The 27,591-nt window shown below is 46.1% G+C and overlaps 1 protein-coding gene across 4 annotated transcripts in view; it reads right to left on the bottom strand.

Moving 5' to 3' along the window:
- The window catches only part of CEP164 (centrosomal protein 164), a 393,961-nt gene that overhangs the window by 107,213 nt on the left and 259,157 nt on the right, over window positions 1-27,591 (bottom strand). For all 4 annotated transcript variants that reach the window (XM_069224719.1, XM_069224720.1, XM_069224717.1 and 1 more), the window contains 2 exons: window positions 8,203-8,271; window positions 3,160-3,344 (listed from right to left, as the gene is read on the bottom strand). In XM_069224719.1, coding sequence (XP_069080820.1) covers window positions 3,160-3,344; window positions 8,203-8,271 — 254 coding nt within the window. The remainder of the gene's footprint in view (window positions 1-3,159; window positions 3,345-8,202; window positions 8,272-27,591) is intronic.

Genomic DNA, 27,591 nt, shown 5'->3' with positions numbered 1-27,591 from the left:
AGCCCCATGTCTTTCTTTCAATAGATGTGGAGAAAGCATTCAACGCTACACATTGGCCCTATCTACACCAAACACTGGTAAAATTCGGTGTTGGCCCCAGATACTGGCAGTGGGTAGCACTACTGTACCAAGACCCGAACGTGGCGGTGAATGGGATCCTCTCTACGTCACTCCTGATTAAGCAGGGGACATGGTAGGGATGCCCCTATCCTCTCTCCGGCTCACTCTTACGAAAGAACCACTAGCATGTATGATCCGTGCACAACCTGACATTCGGGGCTTTCAGAATTTGGACTCTAGTCTGATGGAGGAGAAAATCTCACCCTATGCGGAAAACATCCTCTTCTACATCACAGAGCCTCTTGACACAATCCTGATCCGGCTAGGTGCAGAGGTGTAGTACGGTGTCGGGTGCCCAATGTTAGTCAAAGGGGATCGGTCAGGTCAAAAAGATGCTGAAGGTGAGGACTTGGAATCCAGTGGGGAGGAACCAACAAGTGAGTTCCAATCTTGGGATGTCTGGGGATATGGGGACACCTGGGGTCCTCTTCTCCATGGGCGCTGGGTGCAGAGGTGTCTTGAGGCGTTGGGTTTTCTCCACCAGAGCACTCGCGGTTGATGTTGCCTACATGCAGAGGCTGCAGGAGACGTTGAAGGCTCCACAGTGGGCAAGTCCAAAGTCGACTTCATCTCTGGAGGGCTGAGGAACCACGCCGGCATCGTTGGTACACTTTACCTCGGGCTGTACATCACAGGTGCAGTGGTGCTTTCAGGTGTCTGGTTTTTGGAGTTCCTGAGTCCTCGCAATTTGTCTTGGGGTCCCTGCAAAAGGCAGGGAAGCAGCTCCACATGAGTTTTTGGGTCTTTGTTGAAGGCAGGCAGTCCTCTCAGTCTCTGGAGGCACAACAGCAGCAGGACAAGATGATTTTGGTGCAATTCGGCAGGAGCAGCAGACAGGTTGGCAGGAATCAGCTGTTCCGGTCAGGTAATTAGGGCTCCCCGAAAAACTGCATTTAGGGGCGTTTTGGGGAGTGTAAGGTGGTAGCCAATGGGCTACTTACCCCTGGGTCCTCATGGTAACAGGTTCAAATCCTGGCGGGTTCACTCAGTCTTTCATCCTTCTGAGGTTGACAAAATGAGTAATATTGAGTTGGGTACACTAAACATCTGTTATTCAGTTCCAAGATACCCTTCTGGGTGAACGTGCACTTTACAAATAAAATACACATTATGTTATGTGTACAACTCTTATATAACCACTTTCTGTAGGAAGTGGGCATAACCCTGTCCCAGAGTTCCTAAATCTGCCAACACCAAGATGGCAGATTTCTAAAAGTTGTGCCCAAATCAGGCTGCGCACCTTAGGGGTGGGACTGACCTGAGAGGTGGACATACCTCCCTTAATACTAACTTTCCACCTGTCTAGGTGCGAAATGGGCCCTGGGGCAAGGAGGGTCAGCAACTCTCCTTTGAGTGAAGCCAGATCTGCACTCTAAGGGCAGTATTCTTCTTTGACACCCCTTGCCTTGAATGCAAATTCACATCCTGTTGGGTGGGGTGTGCAAGCACCTTTCCCAGAGCATGCTTTGTTTCGGACTGCCCGAGAGCAAAGGCTCTGATCCCCGGGGTTCAGACTTGTGTCTGGTGGTGGGAGGCTGGCCAAAACTAGTCAGTCCACACACTAATAGTTGGTAGGTGTTCAGAGGGCACACCTCCAAGGTGCCCTCTGTGTGCATTTTTTAACTGATCTATCACTGGCATCAGTTAGGGTTTAACAATACAAGATGTTTGATACCAAACATCCCTATTTTCAGTGAAGCCATCATGTAGCTGGGGACCTCGTAGTGACCAGGGTCCAGCACATGTACTTAAAATGGCTGTTCACTCACTATGTCTAAGAATCGACACAGACATAGCAGAGGCATATCTGCTCTTGCAGATATGCCCTCACTTGTAATATAATGCACCCTGCCCTAGGGCTGTAAGGCCTGCTGTATGGGTGACAAATATATTGCACGCAGTGTTAAGGAACATGGCACACAGGCTGTGTGCCTTTTCATGTTTTCACTTAGAGTTGCACCAAGGCATGCAGCCTGTAATGGCAGTCTGCATGTGCTAGGTGAGGGGTCCCTGAGGGTGGCACAACACAAGCTGCAGCCCTTGGGGACCCTCTTTGGTGCCCATGCACTAGATACCAGGTGTACCATTTACTAGGGACTTACGGGGGCAAAGGTATTGCCGATTGGGGAACAATTGCACCTTTTTAGGTAAAGAGATCTGGCACTGGAGACCTGGTTAGCAGGAACCCAGAACACTTTCAGTAAAAACCGCATCAAATACCAGACAAAATGTAGGGGTGAACATGTCAAAAAGGGGGACTTTCCTACACTAGGGTTCAAACTTCGAATAATGGGAGACCCCTGGGCTGTCTAAGCATCAATCATCATACTAGCTGGAATGTTTTTAAGCAAAAACTTAAGACACCTTAAGCCCAATTTGGCTGGTAGGATTCAATTTGACTCACAAGCTAGTCCAAATTTTCTTTCTGTCTTCGTCCTATCTTCACATCTTGTCTTGCCGGGTTTGCAACCAAGAGCAGAGTCTAGATTCAATGCTACATTGTAATGGGCACTGTGTAAATGTGCTATCTATCTATTTATCTGTTCTGTGTAATGTTTCTAAAAGCACAACACTGTAGTCCTGCTGTGCCTTACACATGTTCATTTTGAGGTTCAGTGGTATCAGATGTTATGTGCACCTGCGTATCACATCCCCACCCTTAGCGGAGGCAGCTTTGCACTCAGCTCATCTGGGCTTACAAGAAAATCCAGCACAGCTGTTCACCCACACCACTTTTGAACTCTCTGGTTCTGTTAGACCACAATCTTAGCTTCCACACACCCCTGCAACCGTACTCTTCCAGCCCACTGTGGACTTAGGCAGACCGAAACAGTCAATCTTTTTCTGCACTCTCTAGCTGAAGACCTGGTTTGAAATGGTAGTCAACACACCTGCTGAACCATGTCAGCTTCAACACCCTTCTGTATCAGCTCTGAAGGAGCTAGTCGGAGCCCAGGATGTCTACTCCACTAACCCAAAATGCACCAGTTCTGAGGAAGATTCAACTGGGTTAATACTGACACCAGCACACTCACGTACCTGATACGCTTCTGCAGTCTTTGGCTTCGGTTCTGTAGGAGCTCGACCTGGGCCTCCAGCTCAACCTTCTGGTCCTGCAGCTCCTCCAGAGTGTTGCGCAGCTGCCTCACAGACTCCTGGAGACGCTGCTGCTGCTTTTTGGTCTCCTCCAGTTCAAGGCAGCTAAGGTGGGCCACAGCTGCTTCCTGTAAAAGAAAAGTCGTCTTGGAGGTTTGTATTCAGACTAAGAGGTGTGTGCATGCACCTATGAACTGTAAGGAGTCAAGGTGATACCGTTAACCTCTTTATCTGCTGAGGAGTACAACCAAGGTTCTACTGTAAAGCTCTTCCAAGATTAATTTGGCCAGAAACCATATTAGCAGGTCTGAAAACTAAGAAGGTGTGTGATGATCACTTACAAGACAACTAAGTGTCATGCTTATTTTCTGCTGTACCTTTCACCCAGTGTCATCACTAGTGTATCACTGCGACACAAACAATAATACAAAAAAATAGCTTTTCTTAAAGACAGGTTGAAACACCAAGAATGCCTAATCTTCAACACTACAGGCTCAAAGAAGGTGCCACCAAAGAGACTTTAAAGGACACTGTGACACATTTTATAAATTATCCCAAAGGCTCATCATTCAAGTTACTTACCTTTGGGAAAACTCTTTCTGGTGGATACTCTATCTAACCACAGAATCCTCACTTTTAGAATATCCCACAAGCGTTAGATTGAATTTGGAAGTTTTCACAGCAGTGACACTGTACATCACTATGTGGCACCGTGCAGCTCCGAATGGACTTTGTCTAATGGTGGAAGTGACAGAGCATATCCATATATAATTACCCACCCAAAGGGGAGAAATCAGTTTCTTGCTTGTCTTTCTTTGCCCTTGGACACAGACCTGTGTGTAGACCTCTAATTTGGGACCTTTTTAAATGGGGAGGTGGGAGGGTAGTGAGGTATCTGCAGTTAGATAGTATCCACCAAAAGAGTGTTATCAAAGGTAAGTAGTTTGTACTTGTGATTGATACTTCTAATTGAAGATTCCTCACCTTTCCATTAGATACCAGGGTAGTACCTTCAGGAGGCTGCTCTTGGCCAATGCACAGCAGACGCTCATACAAAGAACTATCTTCTTGACAAAGTCCTTTTCTGCAATGCTTTAGCGTTCCTTGCTCCAGAGAACTCCACAAAAAGCTAATGTTCACCCAATAGTCTTTCGTGTTGTCAATGTAAAAGATAAAAGCTCTTTTGCTACACAGTTGATGGAGCCTCTTCTTTTTCGAGTGGTGATGCAGGGAAAAGAATATTGGGAGGGTGATGGTTTGCTCAGTGTTAAAAAGGAGTCACAACGTTTGGCAAAATTACAGCAGTGGTTCTTAACACTAGTTTGTTCAGAAAAAAGGTGGTGTAGGTCAGCTGCCCCAGTACAGCCTGGAGTTCATTCAAGCAAAAGCTTACGTGATCGTAGTGAGGAAGACAGTTCTAAAAAACACTTTGAGTAGCCAGCTCGACATGGTGAACATAAATGATGTCAGGATCAAAATGAGATGCCACTGTGGCATCACAAACAGTTTGGAAGGGAACATGCATGTCAAACATTTAAGGAACCACATCATAACAGATGACTTAAACAAGTACAGTTGGTCCAGTAAGTGCAAAAAGGGTGACCAACAATAAAACATTCAATTTTGACTTGGAAAGGGTCTCTTTTGGAGACTCCACACCACAAATATGTCCCGGCATTCGTCATAAACAGACTTCACAGACAGGCGCCTTGCAGCAAGGATGACATTCATAATCTTAGGTGGTAAATTGAGTGCATTTAACTACTGCTGTTCAATCTCCATGTAAGGAGGTGTAGAGTGCGCAGGTTCAGGTGAAGAACCCTGCATTACTGCTGTGACAGAAGATCCCCCGTAAGCAGTAGTCTGATCACAAGGCAGATGTTCATGCCAAGAGGTTCTGGGTACCAAACTCTCCTGGCCTAATCTGGAACCACAGGGTTGACTTAGGCCCAAATATTTCTGATCTTCCTCAGAACTCAGGGCAGGAGGCGCAGTGCAGAACGCGTACAGAGGTCCCATGCGCCGCTCTTGTCTGAATATGTTTCCTAGAAAGCGTTCTTAGGAACTCCAACGCCCAGACGTTTTGGCACTGCACATTCTTGTTGGTGGGGAGAAGATATAGGCAGGAGTCTTCCCACTGTTTGAAGATGCCCTGTGTGACCTCAGGGTGCAACCCCTATTTGTGATTTGCCAGGAATAGCCACTTGAGCTTGTCCCTGGTGATCCTGCCAGGAAGTTTACGATTAGGGAGATGCCCTGACGCTCCAGCCAAATCCAGGAATCAGACCCTCTTGGAACAGGACCCCCACCCTACCCTGCTTGTTGCATTACCCCAGGGCAGTGGTGTTGTCTGTGAGAACCTGCACCAGCCTTCGCTTTATGGATGGCAGGAAGACTTTCAACACCTGGTGTTTGGCCTGCAGGTCCAACAGCTTTATGTAAAGCCAAGTTTCCACTGGGGACCAGAAACCTTTGATCTCAACCACTCCCAGATAGCCTTCCCAATCCAGCAGTGAAGGATATGTCCCCACCGTCTGCTCTGGCTGGGGAAGAAAGAGAGGTCAACTGCTGATGAAGTTGCGGTCAAGCAGTCACCACTACAGATTCTGTGTAGACTCCTCTGAAACCTGGATGACATCCTCTAGGTTCCATTTGTAGTGGGACCACTTAGACTACAGATCCCACTGCAGAGCCTGCATATACTGCCTGGCAAAGTGAGTGAGCAGTATGTATGAGCCAACAGGCCAAGAAGTTTCAGAAGTGCTCTCAACGAGATCCAGGACCGGGGCTAAAACATCCAGATCATAGCCAGAATGTTCTGGGCTTGTTGTGGTGAAGGAAATGCCCTGAACTGCACTGTCTTCAGACAGCTCCTCTGTGAAGGAGTCAGGTGTGAACTCGGCTCATTGATCGAGAACCCCAACCATATCAGGAGGTTTGCAGTTGTCTGGAGGTGTCGATGTGAGACAGTTGTGAGCCCACCTTCAACAGCCAGTCACTGAGCTAGAGGAAAACCAATATCCACAACCTTTGAAGATGGGCAGCAAAAACCACCAATACTTTGTGAAATCCCAAGGGGCGCTATTAAGGTAGAAGGGAAGCACAGCAAACTGATAGAGCTCCTGGCAGACAGTGCACCACAGGGAACATCTGTGGGACTGCTGGGCGGGCACATGAAAGTTCATGTCCTGAAGGTCCAAGGTGAGCATTCAATTGCCTGGATGCAGGGCAGACAGAACTTGGGCCACTGGCAACATAATGTGTCCTTCTGCAGGAAGATATCCAGAGTGTGAAGGTGTACAAATTCCTCAATCCTTCTTCAGCACAGGGAGTAACAACCCACCCTTATCTCCAAGGCCCGTACCCTCTCAAAAAGAACCTTAGGACAGCAGAGCTTGCATCTCTTGTAGTAAAATTATTAGGTGTTTTTCTAAGATATGCTCTATGTGGTTGGAGCAGTAGTGGGCCGGAATGAAACAGGAGGGCATAGCGCTACCGGATGATCTGGAGGACCCAACTGTGGGATGTGATGGACTTACTCCCTGCCTCCCCAAGGGTGGTTGTTTGTCACCAAGGGAACACTAAAGTAGGCTGGAGGCTGATTTTACAGGTAGGGGGAATAGGAAGATCAGTGTCTAGTGACATGCACATTTTCGGTCTGATCACCGTCTCCTGCCATGATAGAGCTGAAGTCACTGCAACAGGGTGGGATGGCCTGGCACTCTATATGCCAAATCTCTGGGCTAGCCTTAGTATGACTGAAACTGATGAGGGAACTGTCTGGCAAGGGTAAAAAGACATACAGAGCACCCCATAGCCTGGTTTTACTTAAAGAGCAGAATCAGCTTTTCCACGGAAAATATGGGATTCATCAAAAAGCATTTCCATGAAGGATGATCACACATCTCCAGAGAAACCTGTGGAGTCTATCCATGTGTGGCTATGAAGTAACACACTAGTCTCTGGATCAAGAATAGAAGATGGCACTAAACTTGGTGCGGAACTCAAGGAATAAGTCTAACAAAAATACAGCAGTATAGCACTCTTAAAGGCCTCGACCTGATGTAGCATCGTCAATGGTTGGGGAAACTCAGGTTCACCGGGATCAACTGTGGTACTGGCTCCTCAACCAGGGATTGGGACAATATCTGGGTGGCACCCTTATGTCCTTGCAACTTCTTTGGGTAGACAGTGGTGGCATGGGGTTTAATTCCACTTCACTTTCTTGTGTTTCCACTTACACTTACCGGATGACCTCGACCCCGGAGAGGACCTGCTGAGGGATTGGCCTCCAGAAAGTGAACAGGTCTGTGCTCTCCACTTAGAGAAAGGCATGCATAGCTTCTTACAATGTTTGACGACATACAGCTTCCCTTCACAGACTCGAATAGCCTTCAGGTGCATAAAGGAACATTCCTCACACAACTTGGAGTCGTGCCTAGAGCCCAAACTCCTGAGGAACACCTTGTGTAGGTCCATCTCCAACACATGTTTACAAAATGGTTTTAACCCTATAGTTTCTGAAGGGGGCATTGCTACCTTGCACACTGCAATTTAGCTTGAAAACAAATGCCAAACACATGAAACAGGGAGAGTAACATCTGGCCCTTATATGCGTCTCTAATCCATCACTTCCAGGGCGGAATGAAGTCAACACGTAACCACATGGTGCAACCTGGTGGCATGCAGGAGCACGGCTATGAAAACTCCCAGATTCGGGTTATGCTGCCTGAGGGATAGTCTAAAAGTTGAGTTATCAGCAGTTAGAGGTATCCATCAGAGCAATGAGTTTCTCTATTTAGTAAACTGTAAAAACACACCTTTACGGTCCTTCTCCCTTGTGCTGCTCACCATTGTCCAACATCAGACTTCACCTCATGAATCTTCCCAAACATGGGGCAGCGATCTATGTCACAGATCAGCAAACCTCACCTCACAGTCCTTCTCAAGAGTGATGGTGGTCAAAATCACATCCCCAGATCTCACCTCCCGATCTTTATTAAGCAGGTCCTCCTCCTCTTGAAACTTCTCTCTGGCTTTCTTAAGTGCCTCCTCCTGAAGTTTTGAAAAAGAGGTAAAAGGTGTCAACCCAGGGGTCAGAGTGCAGTGTATAAGAATTCTGAGGAGAAGTACAACACATATAGGTCGGAGCCCAGACTTAACATGAAACATTTAACTTGCAAGTTCACAGGGCCGATGTGTAAATGTATACTAGGGAGAAGATAACACATGGGTATGTATGACCATGGATGCAAGCGAGGAAGTGAGATATAGGTGGGAACAGGAACAATGAGTAGGAAGCATTATATATGAATGTGTAGATACATGTGTGTAGTGGTGGGGGCATAAGAGACCTGGTATCTGGGTGGTGACAGGAGTGCAAGAAGTCTGTATTTGTAGGGAGATGCTTGTGTATTATTAGGACACGTGGAAGGAAATGATTATGAGTACAAAAAAATTAATTGTATGCAGGGACAGTTGTCAAACTTGACAGGAGAATCATGAAGTAGCACACACAGCACTGGAATGTGCTCATCTGGTCAGTCGTGCAGACAAAAAGAAAAAGTTAATCCATGGTTATCCACAGGAGGCCATATAACATTTACTGGTAACCATGGTTTGCCAATAAGTATAAAAAAAAAACCTTGGCAAGTTCAACAGGACTTATCTGTGAAATCTATGGGTTTTGCCAATGCTTTGTTTTCCTCCAGATGGCCATAGCAGCCACACTTATGAAGCCATATTGAAAATGTTAAAATAATTTAAGGTGGCCACCTGCTAATACACCTGTGTGTGGAGCTCAAAGAGCAAGGAGATGGGGAGAGGGACACAAGCAAGAATTAGGAGGTAGCTTTTAAAAAAATGGGAGGGAGAGAGGAGAGACAGAAAGGAAGAGAAAATCGATCCCCACATGCACTGCAGTGCATGTATGACAGACGTAAAAGGGTATGCCATCCAATCAAAGCACAACAAGACTGAAATGCCCTCTGGGCAGAACAACTACAAGAACAGGGAAGTAGGTCATTGAATCTGGAGCAGAGAGTTGAGTTGGACATGAAAGCCACCCAATGGTGAGTTAGTCAAAGCCCTCTCTGTGTAATGTATTGTTCACATGAAGTCTTCAACAAAAGACAGCTAAAGTTGAAGCGGTCTGTAGTCAAGACCTAAAAAAAGGACTGTTACCTTGTTCAAAGCTATCTTACTGGCCACTTCTGATATGCCTACAAAATGGCGAATTCAGGAAATTACAATTACACAGGACAAACAAGAGGCACTGCAATATGCACATTGCACTGCCAAGGCGCAGGTCCAGTTTTAAATACCAGACCTCAATACCTCAAATGGGACACACTTTGCACACACCCACATGCTATGGATGGACAAATATGAACCAAATAGCGTTTTCAATAGAGGACCCCACCCTCCTCCAGCAGCTTCATATAAAAGAGATCCTGAAGTCCCTGAAGAAAATAGTGAACTGGCCCTCACACCATAAGCCGGTGGAAGCGATGAGCCTAGCTGTGTCAATTACTCCTGAAGACGACTTCTCACCTTCATACAAAATAGTTTTCACTTCAGTTTTTTTGTCCTTGGGTAGGTGTTCTAGATATGGTCCAATTTCTGACCACATTTGACTGTTGTATCTGGTAAGTACTGCTAAGGCGTAGAAGTTCTGATGGAGACAGCTTCTGTAGCCGAAAAGCACCTGCCCATAGTGCCCAGTCTTCTTTCCTCTCTATCAGGTAGGTCTGTACATGGCAAAGTCCAGTCTCTGGCACATCTTTGTGAAGCTTGCATGGTTATGGCATCTGGGTGGTGGTAATCAATAAAATACGGAGGTGTCCTCTCTGGTGCCTTATATTTCTTATCCGGAGTCGGCATGGGGTAACCAATTATATACGGAGGTGTTTATTCTGATGCCTTTTATTTCTTATCAAGTCTTGGTATAGTACATGGTGTTTTTATTACCTTTAATATGGTCGATGATTGGTATGGCTTTTACAGTTTTCTCTGCAGGTCCCTTGAAATCATAAAGGAAGAAGTTATTCTTCATCATAGGCACCACAAAATCAAATCTTTTTGACACTCTTGATTAAATGATGAAAAACATTGACATCTCCTGGTTGGAAATCTGCTGCAAGAGTGGCATCACCTGCAACAGGTTTGACATTAAATTGTCCCATTCTGGGCCAGAATACTGAGGAGTATTCACCAACTGTCCCTTTTCTTGGTCATCATCTGTACCTAGATCCTATGTTGGTTCAGACTGAGGCACCAAAAGTGAGTGATGTGATGACAGGTTATTGGACTTTGTCTTGGTGGTAAATGCACTGTAGTGAAAGGGGTTGTAGCCCTTATTTGTGGATTGGAACCTGATGGAGTTAATAGCTTTGAAAGTTCTTTCTTAGGATTAGATGGAGTTGATTCTGGAAATCGCCTGTGTGAGGAAATGGGCTGTAATATATGTTGTTGTTGTGGGATCTCACCATGTAATACACTTACCAGTCCCTTTAGATTCAGTAGGTTTCATCTGTAAAACCCTCAGCTCAACCCTGGGTAGCTCGGACACTGAGCAGCAAAACAACAAGTGTTAAGCATTCAAACAGAACTAAAGCAATTGAAGAGAAATTGTCACAACACTCAAGAAATCCAGCAGGGAGCTTTTTCGGGGGTGGGGCGGGCAACAAGGTCCTCAAGAAAAGCTACCTCCAGAGAAACAGCAATCCGTCAGCAGTTCTAGGCACTTTATCCGCATGGCAACGGATTCCTATGGAGTGGTCTTGATGCAAGGGACGAAGGATGCTAAAGATGCTCTAAGGATGCTGTGGATGCAATGCGGTCAATGTGGATTTTCCTGTGGAGTTTTTAGCTCCACAAAAATGGTGAAAGGGGCTTAGTTTAAAAGGCGACGTCCCACAAAGTTTTCTCTGGTCTCACTGAAGTCCAGTCGCCACTGGACTACCAGTGCCCGGTGTCGCAGTCACAGGATTATCCTTGCTAGGTCAATAACCTGCCTTTTGAAGGTCTCAGCAACACTCCGGCAGCACTCCTTGGCTCAATGGATTTGGATGCAACTATGTTGGTCAGGGCTTGATCCTTGGTGCTGCACGACGGAGGTGGTAGCGACTTGAAGAATTTGGGCTACCAACTTGTCCCTGCAGGCTTCTACAACTGTTGAGTCCCTGTGCTGCGAACAGGAGGCCAATCAACTGGCCCTTTGAGTTCTCTTGGCTTGACTGGGCTCTGGAAACAGCTTCCCCTTGAGCAGGACACAGCAGGCACTGTCTCTTTCTTCGCTAGCCATCAGGTGCATCAATTGCAGTCCTCACTGGCACAGCCTTTCTTTGTTGGTCTTTTGGTGCAGCAGAGCAGTCATTCTTTTGTCCTTCACCAAGTCGGATGAGATCAGAGTTCTGGGTGCCAGGGGTGGCCTATTTATCTTCAGAAAATGCCCTTAGGGTAGGATGCGGCTGGTAGCAAACAGGCTATCAGGTTTCCTCCCTCCTGATGACCGCTTCCTGGGATGTGTGGCATCTTGCTATCCCAGGATGCACCATTCTGCCCAGTCCAATGATGGCGAGACCCCTTTCCCAACACTCAGGACTCCATAGTCCACCCCCATAGATGTGGCTGCCACGGGGCTACATGCCCTTTGAAAAACTGGTTTAACACCTGGCTCCTAGTCTCCTGTCCTCAGTGCCAGCCTGTCTGCCTAAACAATAAAGCAGCCCCTCTCCCAAGTGTTACCCATTTGCCCGTCAGAGGAGCTTCTCAATGTTTGGACTAACACACCTGTGGCTTCCTGCAGGAGGGAAACTGCGTCTTTTCGTAGGAGTCGTTAGCATATGTCCCCAGGAGGGCAGAAAGCGGTCTGCAGGACACACCCCGTATATAGTAGTAAATAGGCAGGAGAAACTTTGAGCGACTAAAAAGGCAACTTCTAAAGCTGCAATTTGCCCATCAGCAAAATTAGATTTGATTTAACCCTTAAATCGGATTTAATGCACTGATTCTTTTAATACCAAACAGTACCAACCTTACTAGTTCCATTCAGTAGTAAGCAGAGCTGAGGTGCCAGCCTGTAACTCTGTACCTGCCAAATGGGGCTATCTTTTCCACAGTAAAAAAATAAAATAAAAAAATAAAAAAGGTAAATTGGAGTTTTTAGGGGTAGAATATGTAAGAGTACATGAGGCACTTTTTAACACAGAGCACCCTGCCTTAGGACTCTTTAGGCCTAGCTTAGGGGTGACTTACACATATTAAAACGGGAGATTTTGGCTTAATGATTACCTTAAATGGCAAAGTTGAGTTAGAAGTTAAAAGCTGCCTTTCCAGTCTTCAGTGGCAGACTGGGAGCCATGTTTTACCTTGTCCAACGCAGGGTGGCACCACAAGTGCTGCATTCCCTGGGGTAACTCTAACTTTCAGGCCCTGGGTACCCTTGGTACCGTATACTAGGGACTTACAAGTAAGTTAGGGTATGCCAGTTGGGGACAAGCCAATTAAACATATACAATTTTAAGGGTCAGAGTGCAGGCACAGAGTCCAGTTTAGCACTGCTCAGGGCATTTCAGAGCCAGTATACCAGAACCTTGTAGTCAAAATGGGGTCAAAAGATGCAGGTTAGGGTAAGCCAGCAACAAAGCCTGTTTCCTTACAGCTTGTAATAGTCAGCAGGTATTAAACCTAGGTCCTCGATTTGATCATGTGGGTCAAATTCATACTACCCCACATCTTCATGCTACTTTTTTTTTTTTACTGAGTATTTATTTAATTTTAACAACTACATACCGTATAATCACTAACTTTTTGCATGTGTCCCTACATACAATGGATTATCACAGTTGCAATACAGTGCAGGTCGCTGTATCCATTAGATCACTGTGCTACTTTAAGCGTTGATAATTGTCCAGATTCTCTCAGTAACCATGATCTGTTGAAAACACATTTGCCACCTCCTAATTTTTTTCTTCTTCTAGGTGTTGTTATGTAACCTTTAATTGAGTAGGACTGAATTCTAGTCCAAAAGGGTCCTTCTTCATCAGTCTTCTCTGTCCAGTCAACACTGTGGCATTAGTGTCATCACAATATCTTTTATTCAAAATTAGTATTATTTATAGGTTTATGGTGTTGTTAAAATATTTGTTCACTGATGGTGTGGTTGCTGTCAATGGGGCCATCGTCGTCTGTAAAGTGGCAGATGATACTGCTCTGGATAATGTTGGTTAGAGTACTGTGCCTGATGCGGTCTTTGACACTGTTCTTTTCAAGCAGCATCGTGTTGTGGATGTTCTGTCCTTGTCGACAATGTCTTCCAGTGTCTTTGTCGGAAGTGTTGTCATCTTGTAGGAAGCTGAGTTCTGGTGGTAATACCCCCACTTTTCGCCTGTTTTTTATGCAACTTTAACTGAGGTGCTAACCAGGGCCCCAGTGCCAGTGTTCTTTCCCAAAAATAAGACACCTGATCACCAAGTGGCCAGGGACTTTAGCACCTCTCTAAGTCCCTAGAAAATTGTACTTCTGGTCCTTAGGGCCTAGGTACTAAAGAGGCTCCCTAGGAGCTGCAGCATAACTTGTACCACTCCAAGGGACCCAGCACCAACTTCATGCAGACTGCCACTGCAGGCTTAATGACAAGGTGTTCCCAAAAGTAAAAACACATGCCCCCTAAAAACACCCCTACAGCAGGCCTTAAACTCCTAGGGGAGGGTGCATTATATTACACATGTGGTCATATCTGCAAGAGCTGATGTGCCACTGCAAAGTGTTTGTCATTCTTAGACATAGTAAATGTGCAGGGAAGTCATATTAAATACATGTGCTGGACACTGGTCAATACAAGTTCCACAGTTACATGATGGCTTCACGGAAACTAGGGATGTTTGGTATCAAACATCTTGGATTAATAAACCCTCAATGATTCCAGTGACGGATGTATGAATACACACACCCAGAGGGCACCATAGAGGTGCGCCCTGAAAACCGACTAACCACTCACTGGTGGGCTCACTGACTAGTTCTAGTCAGCCTACCACCAAGAGAGGAGATTCTGACATCCTGGGGTGAGAGCCTTTGCTCTCTGGAGGTCAGAAACAAAGCCTGCTCTGACAAGGGTGTTACACTCCCTCCTAAAAGGATGACCTGAAAATCTGCATTCGAAGGCAGGAGGCTTCAAAGAAGCCCACCACCTTGGATATGCAAATCTGGCCTTCCTCAGAGGAAGATGCCCCCCCCCGCCCGCCCCATGGCCCATCTGGCACCTGGACAGGTGGGACAATTAGCTATGCAGGAGGTGTGTTGCATTTCAAGGCTGGACACACCCCTAGGGTGACCAGCCTGAAACGAACACAGACTTAGTAATTTTGCCATCTTGTGTATAGTGGAATTAGGAATTCTAGGACAGGGTGATTCCCACTCCCCAAAGGAAGGGATCATCTAGGGGGTCTAGTGACCCTGAGGGTAAGTAGCCCATTGGCTACTACCCTTCACTCCCCTTAAAGTCCCTTAAATTGAGTATTTAGAGAAACCCCTGATACCAGGACCTCAGATGTTCGCTGGACACAAAAGAAAGAGTGGACAAAGAACCCGAGAACCGAGGAGCATGACTGACTCAGCTCCAACCCTGCCAGCCTGTCTGCTGCACCTGACCTTTGAGGGTCAACTGACCTGTCCTGCTGCTGCAGCATCCAAGAAACCGGGAGAGCTGCCAGTGCTTCGCAAATTGCCAAGAACAACTCCCTTGGAGCAGAGGAGCTTCTTTTCCTGCAAATGCAGGCAACCCAACAAAGAACTGTGATGACTGGGACCTCCAAAATCGACGCAGGACATCACCAATGCACCCGACCTGCCTATTGTGAGCTGAAGAGGGACAACGGTGTCAACGTGGTTCCCAGGCCCCCCAGAGACAAAACCCACCTTGAGTTTGCCCACTGTGGACTTCCCAACGGCGCTTGCTGCCTCTTTATGCAGGCCCCCTCCAAACAGGGGTATCCCCTGTCAGGGAACCCGATGCCAAAAGACACAATTGAACCCAAGACCCACAACCTGAGAAGAAGTGGGCTAACAGTATCCCTACGTGCCCAAGGATCTCAGGATCAGGCCCCACCCCTGTGGGCGACTGGCAGCCCAGTCCCTGCTTGCAGCCTCTTTCTGACCGGACTGATCTCCCTGAAGCGAATGGAACGCCGTAACATCTCTGCATGCGGACGCCCCAGAGCCCCTCGAGCTGAACTGTAGGTGTGGCCTTGCCCCATACTCACCTCAGGTCCAGAAGAACAGTCATGTAAGCCATTGCTAAGTATTCATATGCTGTGTCTGTTCCTTTCCCAAAGGATAAACATCAGGGCACCTGATGCTGAAAAGCACCTCTGCACCGGGACACCCGAGTGCCTCCCAAAGTGACCTGTTAGTGCTGCCTTGGACCTTGCCCCACACTTACCTTAACTCCAGAAGATGGGTCCTGTATGTCGCTACTAAGTACCGGTATGCAGTATATATTTTCATCCATAGGGTAACATTAGCGCTCCAAAAATTGCACTGTCAACTTTTAAAAACTGTAAAAATTCATAACTCGAAAAGTTCTCACCTGATTCTAATGATCTTGGTATCAAAATGTATATAAAAGTATGCGTTATTTTTATAAATTGGTGTCAGATTTCTTTAATGACTGTGTGTCTCGCTTACTTCCTTAGTGTGTGCAATACATGCTTAGCACTACCCTCTGACATGCCTAACTGCTTGCCCACACTATCACAAAAGAGAGGGTTTGGAATGTCATTTGCGCCTCTAATTCCTATGGAGTTTGCTTGGACTTTTTAACACAGTTTATCTCTTTTTGGTCCAATATATAAAGAGCCAGCTTCCTACACCACTTAGGCGTCTTCTTAGATGAAGTACTTACCAAAATCGGAGGTGTCTCCTTAGTCGAAGACATGCTGATGATGATTTTTTCAACAGTACGGATGTTGACTCTATGTTTTGTTGAAGGCTCTACATATGCCTTCTTTTTAGGCATGGTTGGCTCAGAAGAAGGCTTATGAGGCCTATTAGATGGCATTTTCCAGTCAGAAGTATCACATCAAAGGTTGGTCTGTCCTCTCTTGTTGACTTAAAACATTTTTACAAAAAACTTTGGTGTTTCTTCAGAGGTTAGAAATGTGTCTTTAAAAAGGCAGTCAGAACATGAATGTGCCTTTTTGTGATTTTCTTGATGCTTTGTAAGAGCCCTGATATTCTTCCTCAGAGGTATGTATCTTTTCAGATTTAGATTTTTAGAGCCATAATAACCATTTAGCTTACCTTTAAGAGTCTTGGTGGAATATGTTCTACAGTGGACTGGATGAAGACAATAAATACACTCCTTCTGGAGATCCTCAAGAGAGAGAAGCCTCTATTTGTACTAAGTCCCACATGGCATAAAAATAACCTTTTTTGGAGAATTCAGACGTGTTCAGGCTTAGAAACCTGAGTTAATGCCGAGTCACTCACAAATTCCGACATAAAATATGAAAAGCCAACTTATGTTCTGACTGAGCGGAGAGCTGAAGGGGACTCACTTCAAAAACAACCTGGTGTTGAACTTTGACCTATGGTGGCATGGGAGTAAGGGTGAAGACTGTGCTTTGCTCTTATTAGTTGAGATTCTGTTCTTTTTATGATGATGTGAATAGGCTACAACAGTAACTACGGTAAAGCCTTTCTATCTGTGTTTAACATTGTAATGCCCATTATGTCTCTTGTGGGACTCCCAGCTCGATAATGAGTATGATTCAAGTGGATCTATGAAAGAACCAATACTGGAGAACCAGAAGTCCCTTAAACAAATGCTGAACAGGTCCTCAGACCATGCTTAGTGTGCATCATCTGATTCTGGAGTCCTATGTAGCAGCACTTGCTTATGTGTCTGTCACAGTAAGCCCCGGTTTGAGGAAATAGTGGTCATTAAATCACCAAGCATCTGAGCACCCGGATAAATAAGTAGAAGAGAACATTGGGTTAAATTACGATCCATTCAATTTTATAAAGCAAACATGCCCCTCCTTTTTAGGTTAAAGATTACCAGACAGCACAGGTGTCTGGCTACTAAAGAATCCTTGGGGATATTCTGAAAGCTGACTTAAGAATGTATTCCACCCATTACATACCATTGCAATTTTGCTTTGTAACTCACATTTGCCTACTGACTTAAGAATTTGTTCTGCCTATTACGTACAATTGACTCTGTGGTTTGTAACTCACTTTTGCTTGCATTCTATTTGCTGGCTATATATATATTTTAGGCTGTCCAGTAGGTGTTTGCCCCTCCTGTACAGCATACCTTGTTTACTGTGCTCTTACATGAGTGTTCGCTTTTTGTAAAGAGGACTTTACATTTTGTTCTGGTCTTGTTACTTTTGCTGTGTTTATAAAGACAGAGGTCAAATGTCAGGCTTTTTCTTCTGAGGGAGCTTGTTGTTTACTTTTCTTTCTCTGGCTTCAAAGTGACAGGATTTATCTGACAATCTGGGGTTGTGAAAGGAAAGGCTTTTTCCAGCACACAACAAAATGTAAGTGTCTTTAAATGAACTTTGAAAATATGTCAGAATATATCAGATTTAGAAAAGCACAAATTTAGCACATTTTTGTAATTGTGAAGTGTGCTGGAAATAAATATTTTCATACGATCAAAACAAAACCAATACACTAGGTGATGCCATTTCCACACATTATTGTTTGCGCTGTACAGTTTTATCAGTAAAGAACAAGTTACTTACATTCAGTAACATCTTATCTGGTAAAGACTATCTTGCTGCAGATTCCTTACCTTTGAATTCATGAGCAGTACCCCTGCACGCCAGTAGGTGACATTGATCAGTTCCGCGTCCGTCAGCGGCGGCATCCACTCTGGATATAACATAGCGGGTTCTATATAGATGCCACCCAGGCGTGCTGATGTTTCTTTTCACAACTTTCCATGCCAGAAGCGCAGAGCCATGAAGAACACCGACTACTGGTGTGTCAAAACTAAGGCCCTGAAACGGGAGTCCCTGCCCCTAGAAATTAGTTTGAGGAGCAGGGAGGATGGTTGGGCCAGGAAGGAATGTGCAGCTAAATATAGTCTCTACCAGATAAGGGGTTACCGAAGGTAAGTAACTTGTTCATCTGATAGACTTCTAGCTGAAGATTCCTTACCTTTGAATAGATACCCAAGCAATACCATCCCAGAAGGTGGGTCTGCGAACAAAGTTCGGACTAGAAAGTCCTGCAGAACTGAACAGGCAAAGTGCCCGTCCCTACGGACCGGACTGTAGATGCTGTAGTGTTTGGTAAACATGTGCAGAGTTGCCCACGTGCCACCTGACAGATGTCAAGGACTGGAACTCCACGTGCTAACGCGGTGATCACAGCTTTAGCTCGGGAAGAATGAGCATGCAAGCCTCCAGGGAGTTGCATTTTGGCCATTGCGTAGCAGATCTTAATGCAGAGTATGACCCATCTGGAGATGGTCGGCTTCTGCGTTGCCTGACCTTTTTTTGCACCCATATACCCTACAAAGAGTTGTTCATCCGCCCGGAACTCTTCTGTACGATCAAGGTAGAACGCCAGTGTTCTTTTTGGGTCCAGGCGGTGTAGTCTCTCCTCTTCTTTAGAAGGAAGTGGGAGTACGTAAAAAGTATGCAAGCTGATGGATTGGCTTACATGAAAGGGTATGACCACTTTTGGCAGAAAAGAAGCCCTAGTGCGAAGCAACACTTTGCCGCTGGGCACTCCCAGCCAATCCTGACGCTGCTCTGAGCAGCGTCAGGATTGGCCGCAGGGCAGGCTGGGAGCCTATGCCTGCCTGCAGTGACGGGAGCAAGAGGAGTGGTGCGAAAGCGGAGAAGGAAAGTTTTTTCAATTTTTTTAGAATAATTAAATGTTAATGGTTAGCAGGATCCCAGTGAACAGAGTCAAACACACTGACAGCAGGCAAAAAGTGAGGGTAACCATGCCTAACTGAGGGTACTTTCCTACAGCCTGAATATCCTGGACTTGCAGCTCAGGAGGATAGGCCCAAAACTGCATTCTGTCCAAGCCAGCTCCGATGAAATGGACTATCTGAAGCGAGTAAAGTGAGACTTCGGCACATTTATAGTGAACCCCAGAGAATACAGTAGGTCCGCCATAGTCTGGGCCGAGCCAATCTTCAATAGCCAATCGTCAAGATAAGGTGAAGACTGAAACCCCTGATCTCTGCAGATAAGCTGCAACCCTCGCCATCACCTTGGTGAACACCCAATGGCACCGGTAAGACCAAAGGAGAGCACAGTGAACTTATAGTGCTTGTGGCCTACAGTGAACCTCAAGTAACGTCTGTGGACAGGCAGGATGGGGATATGAAAATAAGCATCCTGCAAGGCCACGTTACCATCCAGTCTCCTGGGTCCGGGGCAGATACAAACTGAGCTCATGTGAACATCTTGAACTTCTTCTTGAGGAAGAGATTGAGGCACCAAAGGTCTAGGATACGGCAGAGACCCTTGTTCTTTTTGGTGAACCAGAAAGTAGTGGAAATAGCAACCAAAACCTATTTCTGGCACCAGAAACCTCTCTACGGCTCCCTTGGCCAAGCAAGCCTTAACTTCTTCGCAGAGAAGGGACAAATGATCCTCCATCGTCCGATCAAAGATGGTGGCAAGGATGGATAGGTAGTCTTGAAGGGAAGGGAGTAGCCCCTTCAGAATATCTACAAAACCCACCTGTCTGAAGTTATGGTTTGCCAGTGGGGCAAGTGATGGTGAATCCTGCTGCCAACTGGCCTATGGTGCGGAAGAGTCAGACTAGGAAAGTTTAGAGGCTGCTGTGGGGTGGGGTCGGGCAGACTGGCCAGACCGTTGGCCAACTTACCTATGAGGTCAGTGGGTCTGTGCACTCAGCCACACAGAGGCTGAGCAGCATTTGCAGCATGGTGGCTGACCAGGAATTGGTGTGGTTGGAGACCCCTTCCGTAGCCACGAAAGTGGCGAAAGGCAGACTGAAAGCTGCTGCGAGGTCCAAGAACCTGGCCGCAGCCTGAGAATCCTTGAAGCACTAGAGCACAGCGTCTGTTTTGTCTCCGAAGAGACAGGTGCCATCAGAGGGCATGTCCATCAAAGAAGCCTGACCATCCCCTGAAAAGCCATACATCCTCCGACGCGGTGCCTCAGGGCCACTGTCAAAGAAACCGCTGTACCAAGCGAGTCGGTTGTGTCATGTCCGCAACAAGTTGTGAATTTTGCTGTCTCTCTCCCATCAGCAACAGTCTGAGAGAGTACAGCCCAGGCCTCCTTTGACACTTGTGGCAGCACTTGCACAACCGTATATCCCACAGTGTGTGGGAATAATGGCCCAAAAGGCATGTGGTGTTTACGGACCGCGATGCAAGGCTGGTGGAAGAAAACATTTTCCTAAGTGAGTCCAACCTTTTGGATTCCCTGTCCGGGGCAGCAGAAGGGAATGCGCTATGGGAGGTAGAGGCTTGGACCACCAAGCTCTCAGGGGTGGGGTGTTGCATTAAGAAACTTGGGTCCCCAGGTGCGGAATGTTCACAGGAGCCCCTGTGCTTTATTTGGAGCAGGGATCAAGCAGGATGTCAGTGAAGGCATCATTGAACAGGAGCAGGGGTTCTGAAGAGGAAGCTCCTAGACGCACCACATACAGCCGAGGGCAGTTGAGGGTTCAAGACCTCAGCTGCCCTCCTCACCAACATAGCATAAGAAGCTCCCTCATCCGTGGCCACGACAGGGGGAGAAAGCATGCCAGTACCTGGAGAAGTATTCAGTCCGCTGGCTTCACCCAAGTCTTCACATCAGTCCATTTCTTCATGGGGCTGGTATTCTAAAGGGTCCAGCGACCCCTCCCATTCATCCCTAAAGCCAAGACCATTGGAAAAGGGCTCAGTATCCGAATGAGGAGGCAAAGCTCCTGCTGGTGCTGGAGTTGTATGATGTCCATCTGGCTGAGGGTCGGAGACGGCAATGACAATGGGGCTGGAGTTGCATGTGTCATCGGGGAAGGTTGCGGGTGGCACGACCAGCGCTGATGGGATCCTGGAGTGGATCCCTGGGAGCCCCTTGGCGCTGAAGCCGAAGCTGCCGGCATGGAATCCGAAGGGGCACCCTCTGACTCCATGGGCCCGAAGGCACTCCAGAGGGGTCGGGCTACCCAATAAAAGAGGCACATGGCCTCAGAACGCATGGAGTTGTGCAGGGTTCACTCTGGCTCCCAGGAAACCTGGTGTGGCGCAGAATCGGCCCAGAAGCAGGTCTACAGCGTCGATGCTCCCTCATCTCATCGGCCAACGGATGAGGAGAATTTGAAGAGCACTTTGACATCTTGGATTTTCTCTTTTGCCTTGACTGACCCGATCGTACCGAGGACTTGGAGTGGGGCCCCGCAACCGATCTCTGAACCTTCCTCTTGACTTCTACGGAGTAAGGCGCCGGGCCACCATCAGCTTCCGGGACCGCTCCCTCAAAGCCTTCGGATGCATGGCCCGGCAACTCTGAGTGACACTTTGGGTTGTGGTCGCACTCAAGATACCAAAGACACATGAGGTGCAGATCCATTATGGACATCGTCCGATGACAGGACCCGCGGGGCTTGAATCCTGTCTTTCTAGAAGACATCCTCGTCTCACCAGCTGGTGCGGAAAGAACTGATGTCAATGCACCTTGGTGGCACTGACCCAGCAATGTCATCTTCAGTGCTGACGACGGACACAGAGCCAATCGACGACACCTACCAGCGCACAGGTGTACTCCTCACAAACAAATTCCGGATCCAGTCTGATGCTTGGGGAGTATTCCAAGGTAACAGAATCTGCAGCTAGACGTCTATCAGATACTGTATGTCTGTGCAAAGTAATGGTGATTTCAACTAAAAATGTTTTGTCTGTAATGGCAGTGCACTACCACACAATACATACCCCTCTCTAGGCCACTCCACTCTATGCAGCTCAACTTAACTATACGCTATGTGACTCCACTACTCTATGCCACAATGCTCCACACCACTCTACTATATGACACTACTCCACAAAACGTCACTCTACTTTATTCCACTCGATTCCCTTCTACGACATTCTTTGCCACTTCACTCCGCCCCATGGCATTCCGTACTATGCAACTAAACTTTATTCCACTTCACCCTACACCATTCCACTCCATTCTATGACACTCTACCCAACTGCATTCTACACTACTTAACTCTAGGCCACTCCACTCTACGACACTCTATGCTACTTAACTATAAGCCACTCTACTCCACGGCACTTCACTCAACTCTACAACACCTTATTCCACTCCACAGAGCTGCCGATCTCCACCCTATGACACTTTACTCCACTCCATGCCCCTCCATCCTATCCCTCTCCACACTCCGACATTCTTGCACTGTACTCCATTGTGACCCACTCTGACTTTTTACTCCACTCTAACCCACTGCAGACTATGTCACTCCACTCTGCACCACTCTACAACAGACTCCACAATATGCATGTCTATTCTACACCATTCTACAACACTCTACCCCACTATACTCAACAACATACACCACTCTAAGACACTTCACTCTACAACACTATATTATAGGCTACTCCACTCAATCCCCCTTCACTCTATGACACTTAACTCCACTCTTCGCAATGCCACTCTACACCACTCCACTTTATGCCATACCACACTATGGCACTCCACTCTATGTCATTCCTCTCTACACCACTCTATGCCACTTAATTATGGGCCACTCTACTCCAGTCAGTGCCACTCTACTGTATCCCACTCTACACTACGAGACTTCACTCAAGTCTATGCTACACTACTCTGACACTTGACTCCATGGCACTCTATGCCCTTCCACTCTACGCTCCTCCACAACACTCTACTCCACTCAGACACTTTAAGTGAGTCAAGGCTATGCCACTCCATTCAACTGTACTTCACTCCAGTCCACGCCACTCCACACCACTACATGACCCTCCACTCTACTCCACCTTACTCAACTCCACGTCCCTCCACCCTATGTCACTGCATTCTACACCCCTACACTCTACGACACACTACTCCACTCTACTTTAAGCCACCTCACTTTAGGACACTCTATGCCTCTCCACTATACTCCATGCCACGCTACTTGACTATATTCCAGGACTCTCCACTCTACTACACTCCACAACACTCCTTTCCACTCTATGCCACACCACAATCCTACACTTCATGCCACTCCATGACAATCTACAACACTCCACGCTACTCACTAACCTTTAGCTACACTAAGCAGCAGACACACTGGAGTACACAATGGCTAAAACACATAGGTGATACCTATTGGCTTTGCCATTGGTTGTTCACTAAGCTACAGTGTGAGAGGGGTAGGGGATGGGGCAAAAGCCTGATTTTTTGGTGAACAAGCCCTTTGACCTGTTGTAAGTTTTGTGGACTTTTAACCACACCCAACACTTTAATTCGTTCCTAGGCTTGCCTTTCAAAAAACACTTCATGTCATTGGTAAATGCTTTGCGTTTGTCCGGCTTTGAGGCTGTTTTTGTCACGCCTTGCAGACTGCCCCTGTTACATGGATTATTGCACGTTTACCGATATACTTCAGCATGGGTGAACTATTTTTGTTTATCTCTCTCCCCTTTGTGCTGCATGGCCGGCATGACACTCACAGTGCAAACAGGCACAAAAGAGTGAACTTGATTAGCGGTATTGGAGCGCTTGTCACATTGTTCACAGGTACCTAATCAAAGTAATTTATAGTTGCTCTCCCCTTAAACACTTCAAATTGGTATGTGCTCTACGTTAAACAGAAATCCTCAAAACGAAAGTGGCTCTCCCAGCACAGCAGGAGAGCCGATACTACAATATTCATTGCACTCGGGAAACTCACCCAGGCATTACTTTTACAAAACATTTTTGCTCATAGCTCAGCCTGTGGTGGTCCTAGGACAATGGGACCACCACCAAAACATTCTGCATGGCGTACTCTTTCTCTCTAGGTCATCTATGGGTCCCTACACTAGGTTAGTGGGGACCCCAAAATAATAACCCCTCCCACCATTCAGTGTCATTTTAAGTGCTCTCGTGGCTTGTTTTACAGCTGGCAACAGCTTGCGTTTTAAGGGCCTTGTTTGTAATATCATTGCTACAAGCCTGCTATCCCTGAAAATGTGCAATGCACTACACCCTCTAGGGGCTAAATACAAGGACACACTGCATTACTTTCTACCAATGTATTTTTGTGTGGTTATGCCCTCTAGGGGCTAACTATTTAGTTACATGACCATGTTTCTTACAAATGCAATTTTCATTGTGGTGTCCTCTAGGGGCTGTTCTAAGCATTACAGTCATATCAACATACTAAAATATTTGTGGCAAAGAAACTTGCCCCATAATGCTTTGCAGGGCGTTTCTTTCACAAAAACATTTCTTCTCATAACTCAGTCTGTGGTGGTCCTAGTACAATGGGACCACCTTCAAACATTGACCACAATGTGATCTTTCTGCCTTCATTATCTCTGGGTCCCCACACTATGTGGGGATTCCAAAATAATAACCCCTACCACCATTCATTAGCTAATTAAGTTTTCACATGGTGGAACTTTTGTTTTACAGCTGGGAAAAGTTATGTTTTATGGGTCTTGTTTTAATATCATTGCACTAGGCTTGCAAGCCTTGAAAATGTGTAATGCACTATAGTCTCTAGAGGCTACATTTATGGTTACACTGCATTACTTTCTCCCATTCTTTTATCATATGGGTATGCTCTCTAGGGGCTGGCTGTATGATTACATGACCATGTTTCTTCCGAATGCTATTTTTATTGTGGTGTCCTATAGGGGCTGCTCTGAGCATTGCAGTCAACACACTATATTATTTGTGGCACAAAAACGTGCCCCATGATGCTTTGCAGGGCATTACTTTTTTAAAACATTTCACAATCGGGCCACTTTCAAAACACTCTGTCTTCATCATCTCTGGATCCCCACACTAAGGTAGTGGAGACCCCAAAATAATATCCTTTCCCACCATTTAGTGTCTTCTAAGCTTTCTCACTGCTAGAACTTTTGTTTTACAGCTGGGAGACGTTTTGTTTCAAATTCCTTGTTTGTAATATCATTGCAGTAGGCCTACTAGCCCTAAAAACCCACCCTAGGGGTAGGTATATGGTTACACTGCATTATTTGTATTCATGGGGTTATGCCCTCAAGGGGCTAACAATATGGTTACATGACCATGTTTCTTACAAATGATATTGCTATTATGGTGCCATCTAGTGGCTCTTTTGAGCATTACAGTCTAATGCCAAAAGTTTATTTCTCATAAAGTTTTATATAATAATTGTATGTTTTAATAATCTCTCCTTATTACAATTATGACCATGACTCAGACCAACTTAACATCCTTTTTACACTATGACTGTTTGAACACTCTTGGTGTGTTTGGGTGACCCTTCTAGCTTATTTCTTCTGTGTGGGTGTCTTGTGTCTTGTGTCTTTATTTGGGGAATTGTGCTAGCCAGCCAGCAACTCTGATAGTGGTGTGGTAAATTTGGTATTCTATTGAAATTAGCATGGCAGATTTAAATTAGGATGTTAAATGGCAACATTTACATTTTTGCTGAAGATAGAGGATGAAGGTAAATGGAAGTGCTTTAGTTATATGCATGGCCACTGGAATTATATGGAAGGAAAAGACGACGTTATGTTGCAGGGTTGACCAATTTATGTGGCAAGAAAAGTCCAGTTATGAATTTACAATGCCAATAGCTCAAACTCAAGCAAATGCAAGACCTATTGCACTGCACATGCTTATTGCATTTTGTAGTACACAATGCAATGCCTCAGAGCTTGGAGGGTACAGAACATCAATATAAGTTAATGCTGGCAGACATTCAGTCCTATTTCCCCAACACCTCCCTTTAGTGTTCACATATTACGTGTTGTGAATAGACTCCTTTTTGAGTGTCACAGCCCAGTTTTTCATTCTGTTTGGGACTCACCTGCTGGCAATCTTGAACTCTAACAATGGGGCACTGCTATCCAGTGCACAAGGTGCGAGCACTGACCACTAAAACATGATGAATTTGGCTTAAACCCCAGACTGGCACTTTTAACTTTCCTACAAGACACAGTATATGGTACAGAAATACACCCCTGACATGGAAATTAAATGCTGCACCAATTGACCCTCTCACTATGGGGCATTGAACACATGGCTTCAGGCCTACCTGAGTAGCCTGACAGCAACACCTTGAACCCTGTTGCCCAGACCTGTCACAATTATCCTTTTGTCAGGCAAGGTAACCTGATTTGACATATTAAATACGTCAGCCCTAAACACCACTTGCGGCCAACAAAGTTGGGGGCATAATATTTAAGAGTGGGGGACATGTAAAATTAGAAGTGGCATGTTCCTCCAGTGAACAAACACAAAATTATATTGTCACTGGATAGGTTTTAACAGGTACACAGTAAAAGTCAAAGTATAGATTATAAACTTTAATCAACAATGTTTGACCTGTACCAGCTTCGGAGTCCCTCCGTTTTTTAATTTAATAAACATCTAATCTAATGGAAAAGTCAGTTTTTACTGCATACATTGGAAATGTAACTGTTAGAATTACCTTTACACTATCTGAAGCTGTAAATGTTAGGTGACACTTAGAAAGGCCGCCACTGTTGTTCCCCTAGTTAGGCTGTCCCAAAACCCAGTTGGGCTAAAGCTACCTCCAAAATTAGTTCTGAAAGACTACAGAGAAAGGGTTGCCAATTACCTTGGCTACATCGCTGTGTGGGCACACATGTTCTATACAAGGGGAGAAGGGTTACGCCATCTTGGATTTTGAGAGAGAGGGGCACTGTGGGATTGTCTGCAGTAAGGCAAACAGGATCTGCTGAAAAAGTGAGTCGGGTTGCCTCAGAGAACTTTTAGCCCACTGGTTAGAGGGTGACCAGGAGTCACTCCTACCCACTACCTGGTGTAAGCTATAAATGTAGCACTACAAGGCACCTACTCAGAACACTGACTGCACCGTCAGAAGAGTACTGTATCTGCTGCCTGTGACCTGAGAGGAGCCCTGAAGGATTGGACCTGCTAACTCTTGTATCCAGAACAAAGATGTGAACTCCAACCGTCAGCAGGTTGGCCCATGTGGCTACAGGGACATGACAAACTGCAAGAAGCCTTTTCCTGGAAATACCTAGCTCACTAGTGGCAACTGAATCTGGACTGGACTTTGTTTGCCTCTGCCTGACACATAAGTGTATCTAAGTGCCCTTCCTGAAGCCCTGCTGGCCTACAAAGTGCACTCCTGTGTTTGTGTGGGTACCAGAAAAAAAGGGGTGAAAACTCTGAAAAACGTTTCTTCCAG

Source organism: Pleurodeles waltl, chromosome 3_1 (assembly GCF_031143425.1).
Source record: "Pleurodeles waltl isolate 20211129_DDA chromosome 3_1, aPleWal1.hap1.20221129, whole genome shotgun sequence".
NCBI lineage: Eukaryota > Metazoa > Chordata > Amphibia > Caudata > Salamandridae > Pleurodeles > Pleurodeles waltl.
Note: the sequence above shows the minus strand (reverse complement) of the source record. Positions and strands in the feature narration are given on the sequence as shown.